The sequence below is a fragment of the Aptenodytes forsteri genome, unplaced genomic scaffold (genome assembly GCF_000699145.1).
Source record: "Aptenodytes forsteri isolate BGI_AS27 unplaced genomic scaffold, ASM69914v1 Scaffold54, whole genome shotgun sequence".
NCBI classification, from domain to species: Eukaryota; Metazoa; Chordata; class Aves; order Sphenisciformes; family Spheniscidae; genus Aptenodytes; species Aptenodytes forsteri.
In genome coordinates, this window is record NW_008796044.1 from 7,648,067 (window position 1) to 7,675,300 (window position 27,234).

Sequence of the window (27,234 nt, forward strand, 5' to 3'; positions counted from 1 at the left end):
TACAAAAAAACGGGAGGAAAAAAAAAAAAAAGGCAGCCTTGCCTTTTATGTGGCTGAAAGGCGGGAATGAGGGAGGGAAAAAGGGACTGGTCAGTGTGCTTGGTGCCAAGCCAAGCAGCCACTCTCGCGGCACTGTGGCCGGGACTTTTCCTGCTCCCCGTCCCTCGCCTCAGCTTCCCCAGCTGACACCTCGGGTCGCAGCATGCCCACGGGAGTCGTGGCTGGTGGCAGTGAAGAGGACGTGCCTTTGGGTGCTGTCAGATACACCCTCTGCTTGATTTTTTTCTGGGGCACGGGTAGAGGATCCACCTAACTCGCATCACCCCAAAATGTGAAATCACTTTCAGTGGCCACAGTTGACTGCAGTCTGTGGAGCTCTGAGTTTAACTGCAAAGGATGAATTTAGTCCTTGGATCTGGCAGTGTTTGGGAATGGAGAGAGGAGGTTGGACAGCCATGCATCTACCTCTGGACCCCTGTGGTGTCTGCTTTCCCCAGTGCTGGAGCTCTTCCTGGGCTGAGCCAGGGCTTTCATTCTGCTTTCCTGCAGTTCAGCTCCCTTCAGTGCCCCTTTGCCAGTGTTGGGAGCACCAACAAAAACAGGTCGCTGCTGGCTACCAGGCCTGGAACCTGAGTTCCTCAGCCCTTTTCCATCTCTCGCCTGATCTACAAGCCCCAGCCCTGCCACTGACATGTGCAAAGGGAAATCAAGTGGACGAGGATTGAGCAGAGAGGGAGAGAGTCAAATGCTGACTTTGTGCGTCCTTTTTCCCCCATTGCTTCCAGTTGGGCGGTAGATCACAGCTGAAAGCAGAGCTGAGACATGAGTCTCCAGCAGTCAGGGGGTGGAAGAGGGAGGTGAAGCCCTTCCTCCATCCCCTCTGCAAACACCTGCCAACTTTCCAGCATCCTTCTGCCTGGAGGGACCACTTCAAACAGGAGAGCGGATTGACGTTGTGGTGTTTCCACTGGCAGTGACGACTGGTGGCTTTCATGACATGGATCCCTGCCCAGCGAGCTCTGGACTGGGATAACTCAACTGCTTCCACCTCAGAGGGCTGCCTGGTGGTGGGTCGGAGTGGGGCTGTAATCTGGCGGGGTTGGTTACATTTGGGAAGAGGTAACTCCACAGAGCAGTGGTGAGGGGTGGCGGGAGAAGAGAAATGGTTATGGAAAGAGAAATCCTCGGAAAGTTAGCAATCTGTGGGGATGTGGGATTTTTCTCCCTGGTGTTGGATGGAAGCCCTATGAAAACCGTAGTTTCAAAGGAGGGAAATCATCAAATTCCTACTCCCCACGTGTCTCAGCAGGTCTGACCAGCAGCAGGATGTTCGGCTGTTGAGGTGGGAAGTTGCTGTGTACACCCTCTTACCTCCCATCCACCCTTTTTCAGTTTAAAGCCATTTTTAGCCACAGCAGAGAGTTTCTGGAATAAAGCTGGGGAAGTCTGAACAGCTGGGCACAAAGCCACTGCTGAGTCAAGGCATTCAGCTGCTAACTCTCCTCGCCAGCTGAATTTCAGCTCTGTGACATGTGGGAGCCCAGGTTAACTCCGTAGTGAAGCAAGATCCTAAGTGGTTATTTAATAATTGTCCAGTGTACAAGCAGGGTGCACTGGGGAAGGGGGGTGGAAGATGCATCGTGCTGCTTCCAGGGGCTGCGGAGCTGCTGTCCTCTGTACAGGAGGTACCCCTGGCTGTGAGAAGCCTCTTTCATTAAAAGCATTTTTCATTGTTTCCTTTTTGGTAGCTGAGCATCCCGTCATATATAAGACACTTAAAGTTGTTGTTTTGAACCTTTTAGCTTATGAACTTGATTTTTTTTTTCCAGTGGGGGCACAGGCACCTGTAGAGCAGATTTACAATCTCTTAACGTGCTTAAAAGATGTCCTCAAGCACCCTTCCTTGCTCCCTCTGGGGGCTGTGGATTCACAGTTTGAAAGCTACCGGCTTCAGGAGGTCCTGATGTCTTTAAAAGGCGTAAATTCCTCTTTTCTAAAGTATCTTCATCCTTATGTGCTGGGTCTGTCAGTCCAGAAGGTCTCCTGCAAAGAGAGGGCAGGGCCGAAAGGCTGGCGTGGGCTCGCTGGCTGCCTGGACAGCATGCAGAGGCTTAGCACAGGATTGGGGTGGGCAGCAGTCCTAGCACCAGGGCCCTCTGAAGGCTTGTTAAGGGCTCATGACTTCTGCAGGAGCAGATGATAGCGGAGGTGGAGCCCGTGTCTCAGCGGAGGCTGCGGCGCCTGGGATTACATCTGTGCCCATCCTGTCTTTGGAGACCCCAGCTTGGGGTTTGGCTGGTGAGCTTCAGCTGCTGCTCCTCCCTGCTTGCTGAGGTTCCTTGGCTTTCCCAGCCGCTACCACCCAAATAGGTGTACTGGGAACAGTGCATTCCACCTGCTGGGTGGGCCGTGGGGTGGTGGGAACCAGAGAAACCCCACGTCTGACTTGCCTAGTCTGCAGATGGATGAAAAACCTCCTCCTTCCGCCACTAAGCAAACATCCTCCAGGAAAGGCATTGTGCACATCGCTTGGGCTGCTGCTTCCAAGTTGAGCTGACCTTCAAAGCTGTTTGTGTGAAGCAAGAGTGGGTGGCTTTCTCGGCTGCCGGCTCAGCCAGTGGTGTTGCTGCAGGACTGTGCTCTGCTTTAGAAGGTGGCTTCTGGGGCTTGGTCCTCTCCTGGCAGGAAGGCAGCCCAGGCAGGCGGAGGGGTGTCACTCTGGCATTGATCTGCTAGCGCAGGTCCCACTCACAGCAGTGGGTCCCTGCCCCAGCTTCCCAGCACTCCTGGGTCTTGGTGGCTGCAGCTTCTGCTGCCATGGTTTATGGTTATACACCCCAAAGATGTTGAAAATGGAGAGAGGAAGCACTGAGGAACTACATTTTCATTCCAGTGATGTCGTCCAGCTCTGGCACTGAGCTGTAGGCAGGCGCGAAGCCTCCCTGAGGATTTTGATCCAAGGTACTGGTCTGTGCTTCGCTTCTGCCTGCCGGGAAGCGTGAGCAGCGCTCAGGGCCAGGGTCCCTCTGCGGTGGCCTGGAGCCCACCTGGCATTTGCCACCACATGGCAGGAGCTGGAGAGATTTGTTTGCACTCTCAGCAAAAGTTTCACTGCAGTTTCCATACCCCCAGCAGAAGGGCTGCCTCTCTTCTCCTCCTTCTCCCAGCTTACTGAAGAATGACTCCTTTTCTCCTTCCTCCCACAAGCCTGATGTGCCAGAGCTCTTTGTTCCCCCGGGGCACCAGCAAAATGTCGCTGTCACTTTGGCTGCTGTGTGCGGCTGCAGCATTGCAGCTCCTCTGGGCAAACACACCCCGGGCAAACTCCACTTGCAGCAGGGCTGCTGACAGCAGTGAAAGCCTGGGACAGCTTTTAAAAAGTATTTTCTTCTTTCCTTTATGTATGTGCAGGCACCCTCTGAGCTCACATTCCCAGCTTGCATTCCTACTATTTCTCCCAAACAGCCCTTGGCTAAAGTGAGAGGATTTTGGAGTGTTTCAAGGGCAGTTCGGCTCTGCTGCTGTGGATGTTTTCCTTGCTGGGGTGGAGGACCAAGTGTAGAGGGAGTATCCCCGCTCTCCCCTGCTGTGCACCAGAGGAAGCATCACCGGCGGGAGAAGGAGGACAGGCAGGACCCAGGTCCCGCGTGTGGGCTGAATCCCAGCTCTGCTGAATCAGCAAAGGGCCGTGATGGCTAGGGGCTGCCTGTGCTGTCTGGGCTGGGAGGTGCCTGATAATGAGCTGGGACCTGACCAGATGAGGAAGCGTATGCTGCTAACAAGGTTATGCCTGCAGCAACTTCAGCAGCCCGTTGTTATTCTATTTATACCAAAGCCCTGGTGGTGTGCGGTTAGGTGGGGGTGGCACTGGCGGTCGCAGTAATGGATTGCTTCCTGCACGCAGACTGACAGGGACTCCAGGCAGGCACCAGCCCCAATAAATCAGAGAAGGGAGAACTGGGCTAAAATCAGAATCAGCCCTGATGTGATCTGACTGTGCCAGCTTGTCTCCCGTATGGTCTACTTGAAAGGTCCTGCTTAGGGCCACAGTGCTGGCAGCCATCGGTGGGTAAAAGATTTCTGTTTGGTCCAAAGCAAAGAAGACGACGCTGGGCAGAAACTTGTTTCCATCATTGCAGCAGGGACCAAATCTGTTCCTTTCCCTTGTATCCATAAATTGGAAGTGCAAACTCGTAGCCAGCGTCTTCCAGAAGCAAGTCTCTTCTCTTTCTGCTTCCCCATAGCTTTTCATGTGCTTACCTTTCCTCGTAGTTGAGCTGTGCCAGGAGCAAACGTTCTCCTTGTCACCCTTGTGTGGTGTTTGGGGGTAATAGGGGCACGAAATCCTGGGCCAGGTGACAGGGGATTTAGTAGAAAAATGGGAGGCTCAGGTCTCTGCTCCAAGATAGAGTGGCTGCCCCATATAGGAAGCCATTCCAGGAGCTTTTGTTGGTAAACTAGAGATCCCTGAGTTGGTGGATGTTGGTTTGGACAAGGGTGCTTGCTGCTTGTGGCTTTTGAGCCGTGTCCCCCTATCCAGACAAATTACAGTTTGTATAACGAATCGTTTGTTTTGCAGTTCTGCTAGTGCCTACGTGCAGATTCACCAGGAGCTCAGGCTAGATCTCAGATCCAAAGTAGTGGTCTCCTTTACTCTCTGCTGAGAACTGTCTTTCTTAGATGACAGCAGACAGAAATATCAGAGGATTGAATCCACTCTGCAAAAATACGCTTTGTGCCAGTGCAAGCCCCTTGCATGGAGAGAGTACTCGATTTTCTGTGTTAACAGGGCAGCTTTCTGAGCTCGAAGGTTCAGCTTGGCCAACTCTCCAATGCTTAAACACAGGGGTAGCACTGGTACTGGGGCATGGAGGACAGGGGCTCCATTCAGTGCTCGGTGGAGCATTTGCTAAACATCAGTTCTCCCAAACAAGAGCTCTGTTGTACCCCAGTTCTCAGTCTGTCTTGCCTGCATAAACTTTGCTAACATCTCCAACCTTGCTGAATACTTACAAGATGAACTACCTCCTGATAGCTATTTTGATGGCATTACTGTATTATGGAAGGATTTTTTTTACAAGAGCTAGATTTTTTCTGCGGGAGATGTTTTCTTGGAATGGTGACCTCAGATCCATCTCATCTCGCACGTTGATCGTGGCTCCTGTGTGGTTGGCTTTGCAGCAGCTGGAGTTGTCTTCCTTGCATTGGTGCTCCACTGTCCCTCTCCAGCTCCGTGAGCTGGCTGTGGTCAGGCCTGTGGGGCAGCAGGGGTGGTGCTGAGGTCCCCGAGCCACGTGTCGGGACACCTTCCTCCCGCAAGTCCCACTGCAAGGTAGGCTCTTCTGTGTGGCAACCTCAGAGCCACCTCCCTGCAGCACACCGCGGTCTGCCTAGCTTAGCAGCCACCAAGCGTTGAGTGCCTTAGGAAACAATTTAAAGTCAAGCAAGCTTGTAACACTTCTTCTCTAGACAGTGTCCTAGCCTTTAGGGTTTTCCTGGTTTTATAATTAATGGTTTTTAATTAACATTTCTTTCCTGAATTATGACCCCGTAAGCCCATGAAGACTTCCAGTGTCTGCAATATCCTGCAGTAAGGAGTTTAGCAGCTCACCTACATATTGCTGAAGAACAGCCAGCTTCTGTTTGTTCTGAACCTACCTCCCAGGCTGTTAGCTTTGCCTCATGCCCTCGCCGCAGCCTTGCGCTCCCCATCTCACTCCTTCCCATCACTGGATCCAGAGGGATGCTGTCTGATACACTAGAGAAGATGCTTGAGAAACCTGACTCTCTTTTCCTAAGAAAAAGTGGCATGGGGATTATTAATTGGTGCTAAGAGTTCTCCAGGTGTAAAAGTTTTCTTTCAAGATTGCACAGGGGAATTATTAGGTTCTTGAAGGAAATTGAACTGAGCCCCCTGCACCCTGAGACTGTCTTGTTGGCTCAGTGCTTTAAGTGAGACTCTGGTCACGCAGGAACCCTTGCCTTCAGTGTTCCTGACAAGGAGCTGGGAAAGTCCTGGGAAGCAGCTGGACAACTGGTCCTGGGTTTTACCACCTGGGGAGCTTTGTAGGGCTGGTTGGTGGCACACAATCATAGCTGTGTATCGGTGCCTTGTAATTGTGCTGTGACTGCCTGGTTCATCTGCACAGTCTGGCTGTTGTGGGGCTGAGAGCTAAATGAGTTTCACAGTGGAAGGCAGAGTGGCCTTTCCTTCTTCTCTTCTTATGGAGCCACCGGTTTCCAGGAAGCCATGCATGCAGGCTCTGCTGCGTGCCTTTCTCTGGTCCACAGGGAATGGAAGAGGAGGAGATGCTGCCAGGAATTTATCGCTGTTTCCTGTCTTGTCTGAGCGCTTGTCCCCTCTGAGGTGGTGGGCTGGGGCTGCTGGTCTTCAGACCTGCAGCTCTTTGTATCCGTGCCAGGAACAACCCAGCAGCAAAGTGAAATTGCAGCTCCTTCCCTTGCCCCCTCACTCAGACAGAGCAGCCGGTGAAAGGAAACAGGGGGATGAGTTACAGTAATACATTTAGCAGATGGTAGGGGAAAAACAACAGTTATTTCCATCAGCGCCCTCCTGTCAGCACGAGGGTGCCATGCCCACCTGCTGATCTCCAGCATGCTCATCTGGCCTTGCTTTGCCTGCCTTCCCTGCCGTACCGCTGAGCTGGGGTAAAATTAATGGGGCTTATTGATAAACTCTGATTTAGCTCTGCAGTGCAGTCTCTGTTTAGAAATGTCTTTGGGATGCTCTGTCCAGTAGATTCCTCCATTGGTCTCTGCACCTGGGACATGGTATTCAGGTCTTTGCACAGTTCTGTGGTCTCTGAACTTAACAGATAGTCTCCAGTTTCTAGATAACAATGTCCCATTTGTTTCTAGTCCACCTTTGTTGCATTTCATTTAATTTTATTGATAGCTCCATGGATGAGTACCAGAGGTTTAAAGTGCAAAGGGAAGGGGGGACCGGGAAGATAAGGCATTGCAAGTAAAACACATTGCCAGGATGGGTGGGCAGTCTTTGAAGGCAGCCAAGTCCCGGCATCACCCCATCGCTCTAGGGGAATAAAATGTCTGCAGTAATTATGGTCTGAAAATGCAGATGAGCTTGAAAGAGAACAAAGCGTAGCCCAGCTCTGGCTGGCTTTCTTGCTGAGCATGGAGGGATCTCTCTGCTTGGCCTGAAAACAAAGGGGAAGGAGGGGAAAAGGTGGTTTTGCCAGTGGAGTTTATAAGCAGATGAAGGGGCTCCTGGGGTCCATCTGGGCTGGTCCAGCCGTCTTTCCAAGCAGTGGTCAGGCAGCTCGAAGCCTCAGGAGGGTCCCCTTACCACCAGGTGAATGTTTTCCTTCTTGGAAGCTCCAGTGCCTGCTCTGTGCTTGCTACTGTTCCTGGAAGTAACAAGGATCAATGCATGTCTCCTGGTACCAGAATATTTCATCTTGGCCACAGTGGTGAATTATGTGAAAGTCTTGAGAGCTCTTTTGTAGCAACATGGACCGCTGTGGTTGAGCTGGGGACAGAGCTGGTGCATTTTTTTGGGTTTCAGGCTGGTTGAGGCTTTTCTGGGCCCATATATTCTTTGATTTGGTGTTTGGTTTTTAATCATGAAATGCCCGAGATTTCATTGTGCCTGATGAGGGTTGTGCTTGTGCCCTGAGTTTGAGGCTGTTCAACAACCATGTTTCTTGGCAATGTTCAGATAAGAGAAGGGACCCAGGACCTGTGGTTTCTAACCCATCTCATCAGCGGTGTGGCCAGTGCTGGCTGTAGCAAGAGGACTTGGGCTGAAGCTACCTCATTGCCTCCTCAAAACCACCAATAGCTCCTGCTTGCTCTGTCCTGAAGGCACTTTTACTGCTGCACAGCCCTGGTGTTCATCCTCTCTACAACACTTTAATGACTTGTTCTGCTTTGAGGTATAAATGTTTGCCCCTTCTCCAACCACTCCCCATCCTTGTCCCCGAGAGAGGTGCGGGACATGGAGGAACTTCAGTATTACCCTTTTTGTCTGTCTTCAAAGTGGTGCCCACTTCTGTGGGAGCTGTGGTCTGTGCTGGGAGCAGTTCTGGGGGTTTGGGCTTCCCCAGTTCCTGACTATGCTGCCAGATCATCCCAATCCACCCGCCTTCGCCAAGTGACATGGTGGGAGTTGTGGCTGTCAGACCAAGCCACCGCAGAGCCCAGGCCAGCAACCGAGCCTTACCCTGGGAAAGAAAAAAGCATTAAATTACTAAATGAGGGGGGGAGAGACGGGCTGTTTGCAAGGCGGGTGATGCCCCATGTCACCCGTGGGGACGTTGGTTGGTTGAGGGAGGTCAGTGGCCCCACTGGGGCCAGCGCTGCTGTGCTTTTCTGCGTGGGTTTGTCGTTTGGCCAACAACCAACCCAACTACCCCATCCCTCTGCTGATACTCTTCCTTCTCTTTTTCAGGGAGCCCATTGGAAAGAAGAGGTCTGGTAAGGACTCCTTTCCTGTCCGCCGGTTCCACCAGCTGCTCCTTTCACCCACAGCTGTGGTCTCCTGGAGTGGGACAAGGGTCCAGCCCCATGGCAGGCCAACCCCCAGCTGTGCTCCCCCATGGGGTGTGGGGCTTCCCGACAGCGTGCCCCATCTGTCCATCCAGGGTTTCACTGCAGCCTCCAAGTCCCGGTCTCACATCCCCCTGCGCCTCCCATGGCGCTCCCAAAGGTGGGATGGACGCCCGCAGCTCTCCACACTGCGCTGGCCTCCCTGTTCACTCGTTAACTGAGTCATTACCACTGCTGCTGCCACCCCCCTGTTCATTTCCCTCCCCTCCTCATGCCTGGTCTCCCGTCATTTTGTTCCTCCATCAGGGTTTATCCAGAGAACGGCCTCTTTCCTGCAGAGAGGTAGTAACAACTGCTCGCTACCTGGCCCTTGCTCTTGCTTTGCCTTTTGCCAGGGGGACACCTGCTCGGGCTGGGTGGGCAAGCCCCTTGCAAGAAGCTGTCACGTCCCCCCGTAGCTTTCTGTGGTGGCTGGTGGACATGGGGCACTAGTGGAAAGGAGGTACAGCGGGCTCGGGACTGGTGCTTGGCTGTCAGTACAGCTCCATGTGCAGGGGCTGTGTCGCAGGTCTTGGGTGAAGGGCAGGGCTTGGTCTGCAGCCAGGAGGATGGGGATGCAAAATTTCCCAAGTCCGAAGGAGGGTCTGAGCTGCGTGGTGGTCAGCGTGAGGTTGAAAGTCTCCCGATGCAGCGGTATGTTCTGCTTTTGTGATTGCATCAGCTGAGACCCTTTGGGTGGACGGTTGGATCTGGGATGCTCTACCCCTGCTCCTCAAGAGAGGGGAGCATCTCTGAAAGACCTCCTAGTTGATGTGTTTTAGCAGTTATCTGAGCTTCCCAGAAAGAGGAGGAGAGAGGAGGGGAAGAGCCTTCAGTCTGTGGATTAGGGAGGGCACCTTTCAGCTACTGGAGCCACAGAAGATATAAAAACAGCATGAGGGTCTTTGGGAAGGAAGGTCTGAGTCTTGGCTGGATGGAGGTTCTGCTGAAATAGGTTGTGGAAGTTTTTGGCCTGAGAGTTGTCACTGCCATAAGCTGGGTAAGCAAATTCACTCGTAGGTGAGTAGGTTCCTCTCGGAGGAGAGAAGAAAGGTACAGGGGAGACTCAAAGACTTAATCCCACTTTCCTTTCTTTTCTACTGGATCTGCAGAGCATCCCTCCCTCAAGAACTAATAGTGTCCCAGCCTCTTACCTGAGACTAGTTGTAGCATGCATATGAAAAGCTCAGATGTTGTCTGCTTCAACAGTGGCTCCTGGTTTGGCTCTGTTCTCATGGGCTGGTCATAACTAGGTGCTCTCCTGATTGACTAGCACGGGTTTACTAGTATAGTTAAAACCTTCAGACAACATTTTCTCCTTAAACTGTGACTGCTGCAAGGTGTGTCTGTCAAAGCTGGACCTTGGGATGGTCATTTTATAGCCCTCATGAGCCATTTGCAAGCACAGACTGCAGTTTTTGTACTAGCTTTCTTGTGCTGAAGTGGTGGGTCTTCAGCTAGCTTTGGAGGCAGAGTGAAGTCTCTGGCTGTGGGTGGGGACAAAAACAGGCTGCAATTTTTTTCCTTCTCCTCTCTTTTGATAAAACAGAGGTAAAATAAAGATACAATCTCCCTCGTCTTGAAAACTTCTCCTGTGTGCTGGCTCAGCAGGAACATTTGGTGAATAAGGGAAAGGTGTTGTGTTTCCCTATGAGATCAGTGTGTGTTTAGATCACTTTGAACCCAGTCCACTTATGTTAGGCAAGAGAAAAGAAGACCTCTCTAGGGTTGAGGAGAAGAGGAAGAAAATTGCTGCTGCATAACTCAGTTCTTTGAGGGCAGAATTCAATTTAACGATGCTGACTGCTAAAGAAGGAGGAGCTTTTCTCCTCTTCGTGTACACAGCTTCATCCTGCCTTCCCACTGCAGGTTTATGGGCAGCTTCATTCTGCCATCCTGTTGGCACGGTGGGTTTATATGTGACACAGGGATGTTGCTGAGGTCAAAGAGAAAATGCTCTTTGGGATGCTGTTTGCTTGGCACCGTTGAGGGGGAGGGAACAGGGAGAGTTGGGTAACATCCAAGCCAGAGCCTGCCCTGGCAGGGCAGGATGCGATGTTTTGCCCGTGGCACCTGGCATATGTGCAGTAGCCATCAGGGAAAGATGTTTGCGTGCACTAAGGTTACAAAAGGCCGATGCCTTGTGCAAGATGTGTTCAGAGACTCCTCTCACTGTCTTGCATTTTCTGGCAGCAGAAACAGAGTTTGGTTCTGCTGCTGTCACCCCGAATCCTCTTCTACCTTGTGGAAGTCCCTGACTATTGATCGGTTCCTCAAGCCAGGCCTGCTCTGAGGTAGCAAATATGCACCAAGGCACAAAAAAGGCTCTTTCAATAGGGGATCTCCCTGAGGAGGGGGCAAGCAATAGTTGTTCAGAAACAAAACCAGCAAGAATTGTTTCTCAATTGCTTATTTCTGCCAGCATTGCCAAAGAGGGGGTGAGCTGCTCTTCAGGAGACCATTGGAAAGAGTTCCTGAGCTCCTGGCACAGCAAGCCCTGATTTGAAATGGGATTTAAGCAAACACTGGGATGCGAAATGGGTTAAAGTGCTGCCTGCCCTCAGCCTCCTGTGATAACCAAGAGACTCAAGTGACATTTGCTGTTGTGAGGAGGGCCCGGTGTAAGTGAGCATCAGAAATAAAATTTGCTTCCTCTGCTGAGTTTTTTTTACCAGTATTCATAATCCTACACGTCTGTGAGCCTTAGGCATGGGCCCAGGCTCTGTACAGCCTGCAACTTGCAGGGGGGTGGATTATTCCCTGGGCTCTGAAGACTGACTTGGCCCCTGATTTAGGAAAGTCTAAAAGTAGTCATCATATCAGTCCCCAAGACTGTTTTGAGCGTTTCTATTCACTCCTCCTCTCGCAGTTGAACAGAAAGCACAGATGGAGAGTCATGGGTTTGTTGCAGCACTGACAGTGCAGGGGAACCTGAAACTGTCTCCAGAGTTTATATTTGGGTGGAGCTGCCCAAGGAGGCTGGCAGAGAGCTCCAATATCCCCCTGCCAGTTTTATTTTAGATGCTTTCTTGTGTGGCCACATCCCTTTTGCTGTGCTATGTAATGTGCCTGCAATGGCGTAGAGACCCCAAAGCACAGTATTCAGTCTAATGAGAGACAGTGAAAAAACAGCTGTCATATCCTACAGCAGCCATAGCGGGACCTTTCTAAAACTCCACTGGTGAATGGTATTTCCATGTGATTATTTTCCAGTTCTGGAAAAATCCCTGGAGAGATGAGAGGGCCTGTAAAGAGTACAGCGCAACATCTAGTGCCCATTTCACGTGAGAGCACGAAGAAACCCACTTTTGCAGTACTGATCTTCACAGACTCATCAGGTCTGGGAGAGCAGGGGCTGTCCTGAGAGCATGGGACAGATTAGCACAGGCCAGAGGACTAGGAGGAAGAAACTATCCAAAGTTGGATAAAGCATGACATTTTTGGAAGGTGCATTAGGCAGGGGCTAGAGTGTACAGCAAGGGCAGGCTTCGAAAACAAATACCTGTGCCCCCTCTTTTATTTCAGTCCTGAGCTCTTTGTTTCCCTCTGGAGGCATCAGTGTCCAAGCCCCATAAGAAAGTCCTCACTTTTGGCACTGATACTGCAAAGCCCGAAATTGGAAAGGCTGGAAATGTTGCAAGTAACCCTGTATCTGTGAGATTTCCTACCTGGTTTTATACATCTCAAGACTTAGGGTGAATGGCCAAGTTCCTGGTCAAACAAAACCTACAAAGATTTACGGGCTGACCCATCCCTCGTATGTGATGTGTCTTGAGAGCAAGGTCACCTGCAAAGTTTTGGTAGCGGGGTGGCTACAGGGGTGGCTTCTGTGAGAAGATACTAGAAGCTTCCCCCATGTCTGATAGAGCCAATGCCAGCCGGCTCCAAGACAGACGTGCTGCTGCCCATAAATAGGATGTTTTGTTGTTAACTTGAGCGTGTATTTTTGTGGTTGAGGACAATTATGGCAGGTGAAGATGCTCCTGAAATTAACTCCTACTTCTTCCTCCGAGCTCAGTTTACCACTTCTGTTCCTGGTTTAATAGGTACATTGGAGGATCTAGAATTGCCTACTGAAACTACAAATAGCCTCAGAGCAATGGGTGTAATTATAGCGAAGGAGGCAGAAAGGAGAGTACTTCTCTCTTCCTATAGCTGTTATTCTTCTCTCAGGGGCTGGGTAGATCCTCTGATCACTTTAAGCACAAACCTTTAATTGAGCTAGTAGAACAGATAGTCCTAGCATGCACCATTCACTTTAGAGGGCTATTTTTAATTGTCTGGTGCCCCACCTCTGGGTTTTGGCATGGAGGAGGCTTTCATTAGCGGTAACAGATCCTCTGCACTTGGCCAGCTCACCTGGAGCTCTGCAGAGTGCTGTTTATAGCAGAATAACACGGACAATTTGCCTCCTCTTCCTTTAAATAAGACTGTCCTGAAGATAAATTGTTCATTTAAATCTTTGTTGTGGTCTTTCTTTCTCAGAACCAGTTTGAGAGGTTGTGACCTTGGGCACAGGAGAGCTTCTCTGTGGGGGAGCAGAGCATCCTAGGATTGCTGAAGACCTGCTAGATCTTGTCCATCTCTACTCTTGTACCACTCATTGCAGGATTGTGCCCTGCAATAGGTTCCCCCATAGGAAAGATCTTTTGTCAGGCTGAGACCTCTCACGTGATGGGGGAGCTGTTGCAGTGTAGGCGCACTTGCCCATAGAAACTTCTTCCTGATACGTAGCCTGAATTTGTCTTTGCTGCATTTTGCCTTTATATCCCAAGGGACCGTCACTCTCTATGTCATTTCTTTCTCACACCCTTTAGAGACTGGGAGGTAATTGTCCTGCGTATCTGCCATGCCGTAGCAGCTAGAGGGCTGGGCCAGATGTCATTTCTGCCCCGACCCAAAACTTGAGGCTCCCTGCTCAGAGTACATGCACAGCCCCAGTAAATTCGACTTAACACCCATGATCAGGTGTGTGATTCTTTTGTATCACTCGTGCTATAATAACTAACACTATCCTATTTCCAAAGCACTTGGCAAATATTAATTAATTCTTACCACCCCTGGGGAGAACGGGGTAATAGAATAGTGTCCTCAACTGACAGGTTGCGAAGCCGCAAGTCAAAGTGTTGGGTTGGAGGCCAGAGCAAGGCTCAGGGTGGAGGGGAGTCGTGGGCAAGAGTTTCTGACACCTTTTTGCTTCTTGGAGGCTTTTGGAGGCAGATGGGGCAAGTGCTGCTGGTGCTCTGGGTAACCGAACGCCTTGTGGCTGGTTTAGCAGGAGGCTGAGCCCGAGCGAACGCCCTGCTCGGTGGGCTGAATAGGCTGGACTCGGGCACTGAGCACACACAGTGTCTGCTCATGTGGGCCTGCAAAGTCGCTTCGTGGTCTCCCTGCACACAGCAAGCCTCTGTGCACGTGTGGGAAAAGGGTAGCTTTGCTCAGTGTATAGGCACAACCTTGGGGCCGTGTTTCTAAAGCAGAGACAGGTGAGTGGAAACCTCTGTTGCAGTGCTACTGTAGCAAGCGACGCCAAGCGAAGGGGGTGCATCTATATCCAGAGCACTCTCCTAAATGAAAATATGCTTGGAAAATACAAGCCGGCCTTGCCCTGCTGTGCCTCGCTGCTGGTCCCCTGGCAGAGGAGGGGGCTGGCGGCGCTGCCGGGTGTCCCCTGGCCTTAGCCCGCAGTGCCACCTGCAGCCTGCCCGGGCTCTGCGCAGCCACTGCTGCAGCACCCAGCTCTCCCCGCCACAGCCGTCTCATCTCCGGGTGTCAGGCCCCTTTCTGGCCAAAGGAAAGCTTTCCTGCCCCTTTGCTCCTCCTTGGGGTATTTTTTTTCTTTTCTGATATTGAATTGGGATCTCCAGCAGGAGGAGCAGCAGGAGGAGCTGGGCAGAGTTAGTGGAGCAAGTAGCAGACAGAGCAAACCTTGCTGGCGAGTTGTGAGAAGGTGACTGAAATACGTAAGGGCAATGATGACAGGGGGATGCTGCTCTGTCCTACAAACACCCCTCCGCCTGGGTGTCCAGGCTCTTTAGCCAGGACCAGCAAAACTTACTGCAGGTTGTGTTTATTGAGTTGGGGTCTGAGCTGGTCCGTGCGTGATGCCAGCTGATGCCAGCGCACAGGAGACTGTTCCGAGCCCCCCTCGGCCTCTGACAGCAGGGACCAGGCTGCTCTACGCATCCGTGGCAGTGGTGGGGTTGCTTGGACGACTCTGTCTGTGAGCAGGAAGGTGGGTAGCAAGTGGGTAGCAAGTGAAAGGTCTCACCTGGCTGTACCCATCTCACCTGGCTGCTGGTTTGGTCTCTCTCCTCCTCACTTTGCCCAGGTTTCTGGCTCACGTCTCTCACGCTGGGGTCCCCAGGGTGTCCTGGAGCTGCTTGCAGGCCAGTAGGTGCTCAGGAGCGGTGGCCCACGCTCTCAGGAGCTGGTGCTGACCCCAGCACATGGGTCGGTTCTTGTCCCCCCTGTGCAGGAGCTGACTCTGCGTCGGTCGACCCCTTGGTGCTGGAGCAGTATGTCGTGGTGGCGGACTACCAGAAGCAGGAGAGCTCCGAGATCAGCTTGTGCGTGGGCCAGTTGGTGGATATCATTGAGAAGAACGAATCAGGTACAGAGAGTTTGGCTTGGCAGAGGGCTTTGGGTCTACTCTATGTCGCAGAGCAGGGGCAGGTGTAGCAATCCTGTATTGTCAGTGTTTTCCTAATAGGACCTTAAGCAAAACAGCCTCCAGGCACCTCACAGGGATGTCCTCGGGTGGCCAGTTGAGGTGGGACGTGGAGGAAGCAGCTTCAGTCTGCAGGCTGTCTGTATGAGCGTGGACAAGACTTCAGGGCTGTCTCTAAAGGGTCTGATTACCCGTGTGCTGAGCGCCAGGCACCATCCATCTTTTACAGTCTCTGTGCTTCTTCATGCTGAAAAACTTCGCCAATGGGTCCTGAGGACAAAAGCCATTCCCGGAGTTGGCAGGCTTGTTTTATTGACAGCGGGGGACACTCTCATGGTGCCCATGAAAGGCCCCATTGTGCATTTGCAATTCCTGCCTCCAAACACGATGAAGCACTTGGCGGTGGAGCAGGGGCAGGCAGCCGAGCTATTCGCTTGCTTCAAAACTGAAACTTGCTCTTAACCTCTGCAAAGGGATTGAGTGATGTCGTGGGCCCAACTTCTGGAGTTTGTTGAAAAGGGGAGTTTATTCCCTGAAGTTAACAGAAGTTGCTTAGGAGGGGGTTAAAGATAAATTGTGAAAATAGATTTTAAAATTCTGGAAAGCCTGTCCCCAGAGGATTGATTGCACCAGCAGCTATGTTTGAGAATGAGGAAAATAAAAGCAACCTTGAAGCAAGTGAAACCTATTAGCACAGCCAATTCAAAAGCTATGGCAAATAATTTATTTATCAAATGTCAGCCCTGGTTTTCCCTTCCATGCAGGTAGCTGCTGATTCCCTTCCTGACAATATAGTTGTCTTTCTAAATGACTCACTGGTGAGGTTCTGAGGATAATGCTCGGTCTTCATCTTCCCCCCCCTAAAGGCACAAATAACTTGTGCTTTTAATAACAGAGGAGCATGCATTTATTTTGATTGGACACCCAGGGTGGCCCAGAATTGATGGTGGCTGCTATGGAGCTGGCTAGGTTTCCACTGGGAGAGCTCATGTTTTAATCCTGCATTTGCTCTTAGCTTTTAAAATTTGCTGTTTCCACAAATGTAAAGAAGGCGAGAGCACAGCAGGAGTCAGCTATCGATTTGCAGACAGTGTATTCATGACTGCTAATTAGCCTGGGTTTGCTGACCCAGACTGAGGGAAAATGAACCATGAAGGGAAAAAAAAAGGAAAGCAAATGCAGTGGCTGGAGCCATTCAGTTCTCAGAGCCTCTCCCGTTTTTCATGGGGAGGGAACTGTACATTTAGATATCATTCAGCTGTGATTCTCCCGTGCTGCTGTCTGTGCTCCCTTTCAGATAGCGCTTGGGTCTGTTGTTTTGGGGTCATCCCAGCCTCCCATGTAGACAGCAAGGAGGGGGCAAAGCCCCCCAGGCCCATGGTTTGGAGGGAGGGAGTGAGTTTTGGGCTGGTGGGAGCCCTTGGCTGAGCTGCTTGCTGTTTTCTTCTCAGGCTGGTGGTTTGTGAGCACGTCAGAGGAGCAAGGCTGGGTGCCGGCGACCTGCCTGGAGGCCCAGGATGGTGTCCAAGATGAGTTCTCAATGCAGCCCGATGAAGGTAAGAAGCTGCTGGAGACATCTGCCCCAGCTTCTTTGTGCTGAACTGCACAGAGCTGCTCGCAGGACTGCTTAGCCCTCCCTGACTTAGACAGGGCAGGAGCCCAGGGAAGGACAAACCCACACGTGCTGTTCAGTCATGTCTGCCCATAGTAGTCCTGCCTGCCCAGCACGCTGCTCCAGTGCTGTAGCAGGAGAGAGGCAGCTGGATACTGGCGGTTTAACTGCTGGCCTTTCTGCTCCTTCACAGAGGAGCTGAAGGTGCCACCTCCAGGGAACACCCAGTTCTGCCATCCCAATGCCTCCTTTAGGCCCCAGGGAGCTGTTTTACCTGCACTGAAGGAGGAGCAAAGCTCAGGTCCTAGGACAATTCCCTTGTCTTCTAAACCCATGCAGAGCAAAGAGCATGCATGAGCTCACGTTATGAGAACAGCAAGGTTGCAACCTTTGCTTAGAGCAAATCTGAAATGCCCCTGGAGAATGCATTCTTCCCATTGACCACTGTATGCTCAAAGCAGTGCTGTAACTGGCTCAGCCCCTTGCTTGGGGAGATGGAGGTGGGAGGGGAGGCTCAGACCAGGAAGGGCCCCCAGAGGGCTCCAGGCAAGTACAGTCTCTGTGCCACTCTCTGGTGTCAGCCCTGTCTCCTCTTGGACCTGAAGTGCCACCTCCTTACGTCCTCTCTTGTCCTTCTCCTGCTTCCCCAACATGCTCTTCCCAGTCCCATGGAGATACTGGTCTCTGCCCAGGCACGTTGGCCGCCGTCGGACTCTTGGGGACTTGTACACCAGTGGATGGGGTCAAGGTGGACTTCATAGAGACTTGTTTGGCTGCCCATGTTTTGTGCTTAAAGCCTTGTTGTCTGCATGTTTGTTCGCTTTGCATGTGATGGACCCTGCTTGTGTCAGTCCTCAATGCGTGCTGTAGATGTTCCTCAGCCTTCCATTAGGCCCACTCATGTCCACCTCTCTTTCCTCTATCAGCTGTTCCTTCTAACTTTTTGAGGCTTGTTTTGTATACAGAGGCTGGAGTTTCTGCTTTCCCCCCAACACATGTATGCAGACTTCTTGCAAATGCTGCCTTAGTTCCTGTAAGAGTAACTCCTCTGAGCCGTGGCCCTGGGGTTGGTGGCTCAGACGGGGTCAGGAGAAGAGCCAGCTTGGTTTTGCTGGATGTGACAGGACATTTTCTGCTTTGACTCATTTGCACGAAGGGGGTGGGAAATCAAGCCCTTCGAGGGCTGTGCTCTTCCAAGAAGACAAAGCCAGGAAACATGCACGGTGGGCATATATGAATGTCCAGAGGTGTGGGGTTTGGAGGTAGACTTTTCCCAAAATGGCCTTCAGTGCCTATTGTGGCACTGCTTAAGCACAACCAATTGCTTTCCTGGGTTTCCTCCAGAGAGGACAGGACAAGGTGAGGGAGAGGGGTGGATGGATGGACCTGTTTGTGTGACATGTTGTCTGCATGGCTGTTAGGAAGTTTCCCCTTCCTCTTGAAGGGAAGAGCATCCATGTCCCTGCTTACCATTGTTTGGTCTAGTGGACAGGACATCAGACTCTTCTCCAGGCTCACCACGTGGCTTTGACCAACGTCTTGGGGGACCCAGCTGTTTAACAGGGAAGTTCATGTAGTCCTGCTGTTGTAAAGCAGTTTGAGAGCTGTGCACGACAGCACGACTGTATGTGTGGGGTTACTCCCTGATGTCCATGGGATTTCTTTCCCTCTATAGAGGACAGTTCTTCTTTAAAGGCTCTGAGAAAGAAGATTGAACTGAAATGGAGGCATGGAAGGGCTTCTATGAAGAGCAGATGAAAGGAGAGCTATCATATAAAAGATAGTCTTTAGTCCTAAGGGAGAGGAGGAGGAGATGTTTTAGACAACTTCTCCTTGGACCAGACTAGCTCACCAAAGCTTACATTTCAAAATGCAGCTGGGTTTGTTTTGATATACGTTTCACTGGCATTGAGATACATTTGTTTTATGAATGGTTGCATATCTCTGTGTGTTTGCACCTGTATTACAACAGGAATTATCATTATATAATGTTGTTGTTCAACTGAGTCCAGGTTTCTGTAAAACAGTATCTCCGTGAAACTGCACTTTAATGTTGTTCAACTGAGTCCAGGTTTCCGTAAAACAGTATCTCCGTGAAACTGCACTTTCTTTCCAACAGAGGAAAAGTACACCGTTATTTACCCATATACCGCAAGAGACCAGGATGAAATGAACCTGGACAAAGGGGCTGTGGTGGAGGTGATCCAGAAGAACCTGGAAGGCTGGTGGAAAATCAGGTACCATCCCTACCTCTTCCCCTTCCCTGGCACTGCAGCTGGGGCTGTGCAAAGCAGAGACCTGATGCGCGTGGGATGTACAGTCCAAAGGCAAGTCTAGGGTATCGGAAGGGCAGAGTACCAGAACTCATTTCTCTCCATCCCTACAAACTAAGGCTAGCTGACGTTCAGGGCTTCAGCCAAGCATAGCTGTGGTTAAACATCTTTAAAATCTCCCAATTTCCTGTGCTGGGAGGTGGACTGCGTCACGGCATCACATGCCCCAGCAGTGCAAAGGGAACCGGTGTGAGAGCATTAGTGTTACATCACGTGCTGCTGATAGGAAAACCAGTGAGTGTCCTGGAGGCAGGCTAGATCCTCTGGCTGTGTTAGGAGACTCCTGCGGAGAAGGGCCATTGTTCAGGCCAGGTCTGCTGTGTGCAGGGTGCGCTGAGGCCAAAGACTCCAGATCATCCTGAGCTGATATTTGTTTTCTCCTGGAAGCTCATTTTCTCTTGTCTGTGGTCTAGCAAACGGCCGCACTCGAGCAGGGTGGGAGCACATGCTGCAATTTTCTTAACCTTACGTTGAACCTCTGGTCTTGGCAGCAGCAAAGCCCCAGAAAAATGTCCATTGACTTTTTCAGCAGAGGAGAGCTGCCACGAGAGCTCTAAAGGCAATTACAAGCTCAGTAGCTGGTGCCATCTGAGCGTAGTGGCTGCAGCCCAGCCAGCGGGGAGAGTCTCTGACGCTGGCGCGGGACCCTCCAGCATGGCAGGGAGACTCCGCGGATGTGGTTTCTCAATCAGATCGTGGGGCTGGTTTCTCTCCTAAACAGTGCAGAATTAGAGCAGGGAAGGGATCCAGGCTGCCGGCGCTCAGGCAGAGGGCTTGTGCTTTCTCCAAAGACCAGCTACATCAATCCTAGCAGCAGTGCTCTGGTTTTCCCCTCTGCTTCCCATGCCAGTGCGCTTCATTCCTGAACTGGTGCCACTGCCGAGGTGAAAAGGAAATCGGGCTTCGCGCCATTTCCAGCCCTCGGCCCGCTGGCTGTGGCCGGCTTGCACGGGAGCATTAGTCATGGCTGGAGCTCTCCAGGTGCCCACGTGCCACGGAGCATGACACCGGGCAAGCTCGTTTTGTCCAGATCATGCAGTACCTTTGGTCAATGCGTGTCCTGAGCTCTGGCTCCGGGGATGTCCGGTGGCTCAACACCACTCGAGCGCAGTGGGTTGCTCCTCTGGGAAGCATTCGTGGCCCCAGTGCAGCACGGGGGCTCTGTGCAGTGACGCTGCTGTTGTTGTCACCACAGGTACCAGGGCCAAGAAGGCTGGGCCCCCGCCTCCTACCTCAAAAAGGGGAATGGAGAGATGTTCTCACAGAAGCTGGGGTCGGGCTCCTCTGCTCATTCGTGTGCCTTGGATCTGGATGGCATCTCCCGGCAGCAGGTCGTTGCGAGCCGAGAGAAGGATGGGCTCGCTGGCCAAAGGGACGGGAGATTCGACAGCCGTCCCCTGCCCAATGCTGACATCCGACGCAGTAAGTGGCCAGCTGGGAGGGCAGTGGTGGCTGGGGTGTCAGCACAGCCTTTCCTGCAGGCTTTTGGGTGACGTAACAGGGTGTGAGGGAGGCAGAAGGTTTGCAGGTGCTGTGAGCTCTGCAGCAAGGTGTGGAGGTGACATTGCACAGCCAAATGGGGCACGAGTACAGTGCTGCCCAGGGACCTGCGAGGATCAGCAAATGTGATGGGGATAGAAGTCTCCCCCTCCCAGACTGGAGATGCTCTCCTCTCAGAAGCTGGGGCATTTTAACCCCTCTGCAGGCCAGGTCTTCTGGGTCAGGCCTGCAATGAAAAAGCAATTTCATGTGGTGACCTCAGCGGCATTTCCCAGCAGCACCTGATGGTGCAAAGCTGGTTCCTCTTCCAGTGGGATGACCTCAAAACCTGGGTGACCCATGCCACTCAGGGTGCCGGGCAGACAGGTTCCTCCTTCGGCTTCCTTGTCCATGGGGCAGGCTTGGTCCTTGCCTTTCTGTTTTCTCTTTCACTTGTCTTTTGTGAACACACGTGTGACCAGAAGCCAGAAATTCAACAGCATCTGAAATTCTTCCTCCACAGAGTCACCAAAGATGAGGCAGAGACCCCCTCCTCGCCGAGATCTCACCATAGTAAGTGCCAGCTGCTGTAGGAGAGCAGCAATGGCAAAGGGAGTCGGAGAGGAGCACTGAAAGGAGCTCTGGTCACTGGTTATTTTTGCCTGGGATCTTCCCCTGCACCATGGGCTCTGCTCTTGGTCAAGGCTGGAGTACGCATGCCGCCTCCCTGCTGTCTTAAGACTCTTCTCTTTGCATGTGGTCTTTAAATGAACTTTTGGCCAGTCTGTCCCACAAGGCTGGGTTGCTAGTGGGAGGCTGCAGACTGGCTCCCTCCCTCTGGGGAGGGCAACTCTGCTGTCAGCAAGAGTTCTGGCGCTGAGCAATTTTCTGCTCAGCCTGGAAATGGTTTGCTGGTTTGTGTTGGTGAGGGTGCTGCATGGGCACAGCGGATCTCCCTGGCTATGCTGGCTTGTGTCTCTGCAGGCTGGTGGTCTGTGTGGATGTTGTGTCGCACCTTCTGTAGAAACACGCTGATGGGTTTTCTTTTTTCTTGTCATAGCCACGTGGTTTGAACCTGCCTAAACCTCCTGTCCCTCCTCAAGTGGAAGAGGAATATTACACTATCGCTGACTTCCAGACGACCATCCCTGACGGCATCAGCTTCCAGGCAGGAATGAAAGTAGAGGTGAGACTGTTATCTTCCCTTCTCACATCTTTGTGTCAGTGCAGCGCTCCTGACTCCCATTGCCCTGGGACCTGTTTCAGGCAGGAGCTCCCTTTCCAAGCAGGGAAGATCTGCTCACCACAGCGTTCTGGGTGGAAACCGGGCATGGTGGTCCATGTGGTTGCCTCTGTGGACTGTTAACATCCCAGGGCTCTCCTAGCGTGGGGGAGAAACCTGTATGAGCTCATGAGACTTTGGAGTCCCTGGTGCTCTTGGTGGCCTCCTGTCCCCCAAGTGTGTGGGTGCTGTGTTGTCTGAGCTAGTGGAAATTAAAACCATGTCACAAATGGGGGGAGAGATGGTGGTTTTTTCTTATTTAGGCCAGGTGTAAAGTTAAAAGACCTTCCAGAACTATTTTCCTAGCACACCTGCTTTTGCTGGCAGAATCCCTCTTGCAGATGTGATTTTGCTTTTTGAAATGTAAGCTGTGCCTCTCTAAGATTTTTCCTTTACGGCTGCCCTGGTCAGCTCCTCCCAGGTCCCAGCCCCACTTCTGGAGCACGCAGAGGCCAGACAGTTGCTGATCCGTGCAGTATCGCTGCCGGTTGATTGCTCCAACAGTGCCGCGCAGTGGCCACAGCCAGTACCCAGCATCCCGGTCCTGTCTCCCAGGTGGGATGGTGATAGCTCAGCCACAGCTCCTTGACATGGCTATGTTGTTCCTCAGTCCCATGGCTCGCAGGTCCCCTTCCCTGGCAGAGGTCGTTAGCAGGTTCCCCTCCTGTTAGGATACCAGTCCTGTGATTACATGGCTTTTGGTTAGCAGGACAGGGAGGCACTGAGGTCATATACCACCCTGACATCATTTCAGAGACACCCAGCGTCCTCTCTTGTGCAGAGAGGGCTTCTGCATGGATGTCTGAGGTTTCCTTTCCCTTCGGCAGGTTATTGAGAAGAACCTGAGTGGCTGGTGGTACATTCAGATTGAGGAGAAGGAAGGCTGGGCACCTGCCACATTCATCGATAAGTACAAGAAAACCAGCAATGCGTCCAGGCCGAATTTCCTGGCTCCGCTACCCAACGAAATGGCCCAGCTCCGGCTTGGTGACGCTGTGGCCGACAGCAGCACCGGCGAGGAAGTGACAGGACCGTGCCGTCCTCTGCCGGAGGCTCCTCCTAACGGTACGGACTCTGGTGGGAAGTGGGCCAAAGACTGGAAGGGGAAGGAGGCTCCCGAGAGTGGGGACCTAGCCTTTGCTGGTGGCTACGAGGAGATCTCGGACCGTGACACAGAGGAGAAGCCCAGCCTGCCACCCAGGAAGGAGTCCATCATTAAATCGGAAGGCGAGTTACTGGAGAGGCAGAGGCCTCCCCCCAAGCCCCCGGGCATGATTTTGCCCATGATCCCACCCAAGCAGTTGGCGGCCCCGAAGGACAGCAAGAAGCCCGAGCTGAAACCGGAGAAGGGCAAACTCTTCCAGCTGAAAAACGAAATGGGACTGGAATGTGGACACAAGGTGTCAGCCAAGGAAGTGAAGAAGCCAAACCTCCGGCCCATTGTCAAGCCAACCAAGCCAAAAGCTGAGCCTGTGGAGGACAAGCCTGAGCCCATCGCCCAGAATCCGTTCTTGAAGTCAAGACCTCAGATCAGGCCAAAACCCGCTGCAGCCCCCAGGACTGACCCACCTCCAGCTGATGATAAACTGGACATTTGCAGCCTGCGGAGCAAGCTTAGACCTGCAAAGTGCCCAGAGAAACCCTCCGAGCAGGACACCGCTGCCAGTGAAAGTTCCTTCAGTAACGCCATGGTCTCTTCGGAGGCTTCTGGAAGGTTTCAGGAGAGACCAAGCATGGAGAGCAAACCCCTGCCCAAGCTGGACAGCCATGCCGTGAAAGAGGCGCTGCCCAAATCTCCCCCAGGCCCAGCAAACACCCCGGCTGCCAGGGAGCCCCCGCCGCAGCGCCCTGTTGTGCCACCCCGCAGACCACCCCCCCCGAAGAAAACAGGGGGTCCTGCCTCCAGCCCCACAGCGGAGCTCAGGGCCCCGGCACGGGAAGCGCCTGAAATCAGGTCATCCCCAGTGCCAGGGAGACCCATGCTGGTTCCTCCGAAAGCGAAGCCATTCCTCTCTGCCTCCGTCCAAGACGAAACCAAAGTGAAAAGCAGCGTAAGCCCAAAGGTTATATCCAAGCCAGTGGAGAGAGGGGAAGCCAAGGAGAGGACCTCAGCCCCCGTCTCCAGTCTGGACATCTCCAGGGAAGCTCTCTACGTGGCAGTGGCGGATTTTGAAGGCGATGAGGAGACCAACAGCTTTAAAGAAGGGACTTTGTTTGAAGTTCGTGAGAAGAACAGCAGTGGCTGGTGGTTTTGCAAGGTCCTGACTGGGGGGCCGTGCTGGGAGGGCTGGATCCCTTCCAATTACCTACGGAAGAAGCCATAGCTGCTCCTCTGCTTGCACGGCTGGAGGTTCCCTGGTCTCTCACCTGAGTATTTAATTAGCAGATTAATTTATAGTTTTCTGTGAGGCTGGCTTTAAAAAAAAAAGATAATAATTGAGATCCCATGCATCCCAGCTGGTGCCCGTTGGCGGCAGCGTGGAGGAAGCAGCTCAGCTTCCCTTGCCCACCCATGTGCTCCCACCCGCCCTCCTCCCCGCGTCCCCCCCAGCACTGCGCTCCCGTGGCCACGCTGGCAGCCCAGCCGTGCAGCTGGAGCTGCTCTGGCCAAGCTTCGTGGCATACGATGACTACCATGGTTCTCCATGCTGGGGAGATGGACCTTCATAGACATTTCTGCCACCTGTACAGGGAATTAAAAATAAATACGGCAGTAGCCAGGGAGAGAAGTGAAGCGTGGAACGGTACCAACAAAGGAAATCTGGCCGCGCAAAAGGATTTGCCTTTCCCTGAGGCTCAGTGTCACGGTCAAATGTTGTAGGTCACGTTGCTTAGTCCAGGTGCGTAGCAGAGCCATAGGGAAGTGGCAAAAAGGAGGAATGATTGCTGAGAACAGGGTCCCTGTAGCTCTCAATGCACGTGCAGGCACAGGCATTGTGCTCCGGTTAAGGGCTGTGCCTTGCTCCCCCCCACGCATGCCACGGGACCGTCCCTTGGCCATTCCGTGCTCTACAATAACAAGTGTTAACTTCAACATCCTCCTGGTGGGGAAAAAAAAATATAGAAAAATACACACACACGCACACACACACACACACACACACATATAACCAATCCTCTCTGTGCTGATCCAGGAAGCTATGCAGGCTTCTCCTTTGTAGTATTGCAACCAAACAACAAGAGGTGTTTTGCTTCGATAGCTGAAGAATACTATGCAAGGCACAGAGGACCAAAATGACCCCAAAAGCCCTGGAAAGAGGATGCTTTGCTTTCCTTCCCACACAGACTGCCTGGCCTGTTGGACTAATAGGGGACCAACTGTTCCCATGACCCACAGAGCTTCCCCAGGCTGGGGGGCAGCAGCCAGGAGGTGGGTCCTTCTGTAGGTGCTGATACTATCAAGTGCAATCCAGAATTTGGGAGTTCAGCTCCTCATCACAACCAGTTGCGAGGCGTGTCTGGTGCTCAGGGGCTCCCTGCCTTGTTTGTCACCCCATCTGCCTGTCTTCCAGGTACTTTCATTTCATCCTGCATGGCCAGCTGTTTGGGGAGCTTCAGGTCAAGCAGAGCCTGGGGTTTTTCTGTGCAGACATTCCTGCCTGCCAAGCCTAATCTTGCCCGCAGTGTTGCTTATCCCAGCAGGAGGGTGAGCGTGGATGAGCTGTTGTTCCCCAGTGCTGCTTTCTTCCCTTCTGTATTTGGCTACTTGCAGATTCAGGGCCACATTTCTCTCTCTGGAAGAGCTTTACACCCAGTGCTTCTGTGGGTTTCCTGTTGACCAAGCCTCTTTGCCCTTTCTAGTCTAATTGCAAGTGTAAGCACTGCAGCCACAGCTCTGCAGCTGCATTGGTTTGCTGCTGAAAAAAAATACAGTTTTCCCTCAAATTCAAGGCTGGCAGAATTGAAGGAGTGTTCTCCACTCCCCGAGGCGCTCACTTCCTTCTCTGTCCCATATTTTCTACCCTGGAAACGTGGAGTTGAAGATATCTCTGTCTGCATACAGAGTGAAAATGGTGGTCCCTCAGGCCAAGGTCATTCTGGGAGGGTGATGGGGCAGTTTGTCCCAGCCCTGCTTTGATCTGATAGAGAAGCCCTGACCATCCCAGTCAGGCTTCATATCTAGAAGCCCCAAGGTTCATTTTTAGCCGTGGGAATGCATACACCCCGGTCTCCAGCTGATTCCTCTCCCTCCCACCTACGGTTTTCTCTGGTGGCACATCAGCCTTTGATCAGGCTGACTCACCTGAGCTGGCAATAAGCAATACATCTGCAACCCAATCCAATAACAAAGTTCCTTGCGTGGCACATTGCGAGGTGTTGATGTGCTCCCGGGAGAGTTGCAGGGTGGGTTGGGGGAACAATGCTGCCTTGTCTCTGCACATCTCTTGCTCCAGTAAATCTCTTTTGCTTTGGAAAGGAATGGGGACAGGATGAGTTAAGCCAGAGCTGCCCGGCGGCCAAATCCAGCCCCCACCATATGTGGGGAGGGGGCTGGACCTGTGTCCCCTGTCCGCTCTGGCAGTTTCACATAGAGGGTGGAAGGGCTGTGTGCCCTTTCCCTGTGGCACTGTGTCCTTGCTCTCTCTTTGCTGAATGGCCTTTTACTCTCAGAAGTGTCTCTCCTTTCTCTGTCTCAGAGACCTCACTGCCCCCGGCTTTCCTCAGAGGGGACAATGCTATTTCTGTTGCCTCCGTACTAAATGAGGGCTATTTCTGCTTTCCTCCCAGACTGAACCTCAGAACTGGTAGTGCTTCATTTTGCTGACACAAGTACTGTATTTGGCTCATTGAGCGCGTGACAGGATCGCTCCCTTGTTCCCAAAGAGCTTCCAAGAAGGCAGGGTGAGTGCCCAAGGCGGGGGGGGAGTCACCCTCAGTAGGGTGCCAACACCTGCAGCCTTACCCCTTCCTACCACTCTTCCATCTGTGAAGGGACCGCAGGCTGGACAACAGCTCACGTTAGGAAGATGCTGAGAGCCATTGGGCTGGCAGGGCTTTGCCCCCCCGCCCATCTGACACATGCTTCCCGGTTCGGCAGCCGCGCGTGCCCTCTGCCAGGCTGCGCCTCCTCTCTGTACCTCGCACGTCAAATGCGGCCAAGCTCCCCGACTACCTCGCGAGGAGGAGGGCAGCCGGGAGGCTCGGTTCCCTGAGCTTGGCTGCGAGGCGCATCACCCCATCAGCCAAAGACCAATCTCCCTCCTTGCCCATCACCAGCGCAGCCCCGACGCCGGGGCTTGCGGCAAGGGGCGGGGGGGGGGGGGGGGGCCCACCGGGGGTGGGGGGGGAA

The 27,234-nt window shown here is 52.6% G+C and overlaps 1 protein-coding gene across 1 annotated transcript in view; it reads left to right on the plus strand.

The window, feature by feature from the left end:
* SH3PXD2B (SH3 and PX domains 2B) overlaps window positions 1–24,442 on the plus strand; it is a 66,755-nt gene extending 42,313 nt beyond the window's left edge. The window contains exons 6-15 of the mRNA XM_019473775.1: window positions 8,432–8,457; window positions 8,836–8,871; window positions 15,047–15,181; window positions 16,690–16,794; window positions 17,515–17,598; window positions 18,970–19,087; window positions 20,379–20,605; window positions 21,186–21,235; window positions 21,723–21,848; window positions 22,772–24,442. Coding sequence (XP_019329320.1) covers window positions 8,432–8,457; window positions 8,836–8,871; window positions 15,047–15,181; window positions 16,690–16,794; window positions 17,515–17,598; window positions 18,970–19,087; window positions 20,379–20,605; window positions 21,186–21,235; window positions 21,723–21,848; window positions 22,772–24,268 — 2,404 coding nt within the window. The 3' untranslated portion in view covers window positions 24,269–24,442. The remainder of the gene's footprint in view (window positions 1–8,431; window positions 8,458–8,835; window positions 8,872–15,046; window positions 15,182–16,689; window positions 16,795–17,514; window positions 17,599–18,969; window positions 19,088–20,378; window positions 20,606–21,185; window positions 21,236–21,722; window positions 21,849–22,771) is intronic.
* Window positions 24,443–27,234: the final 2,792 nt, after the last annotated feature.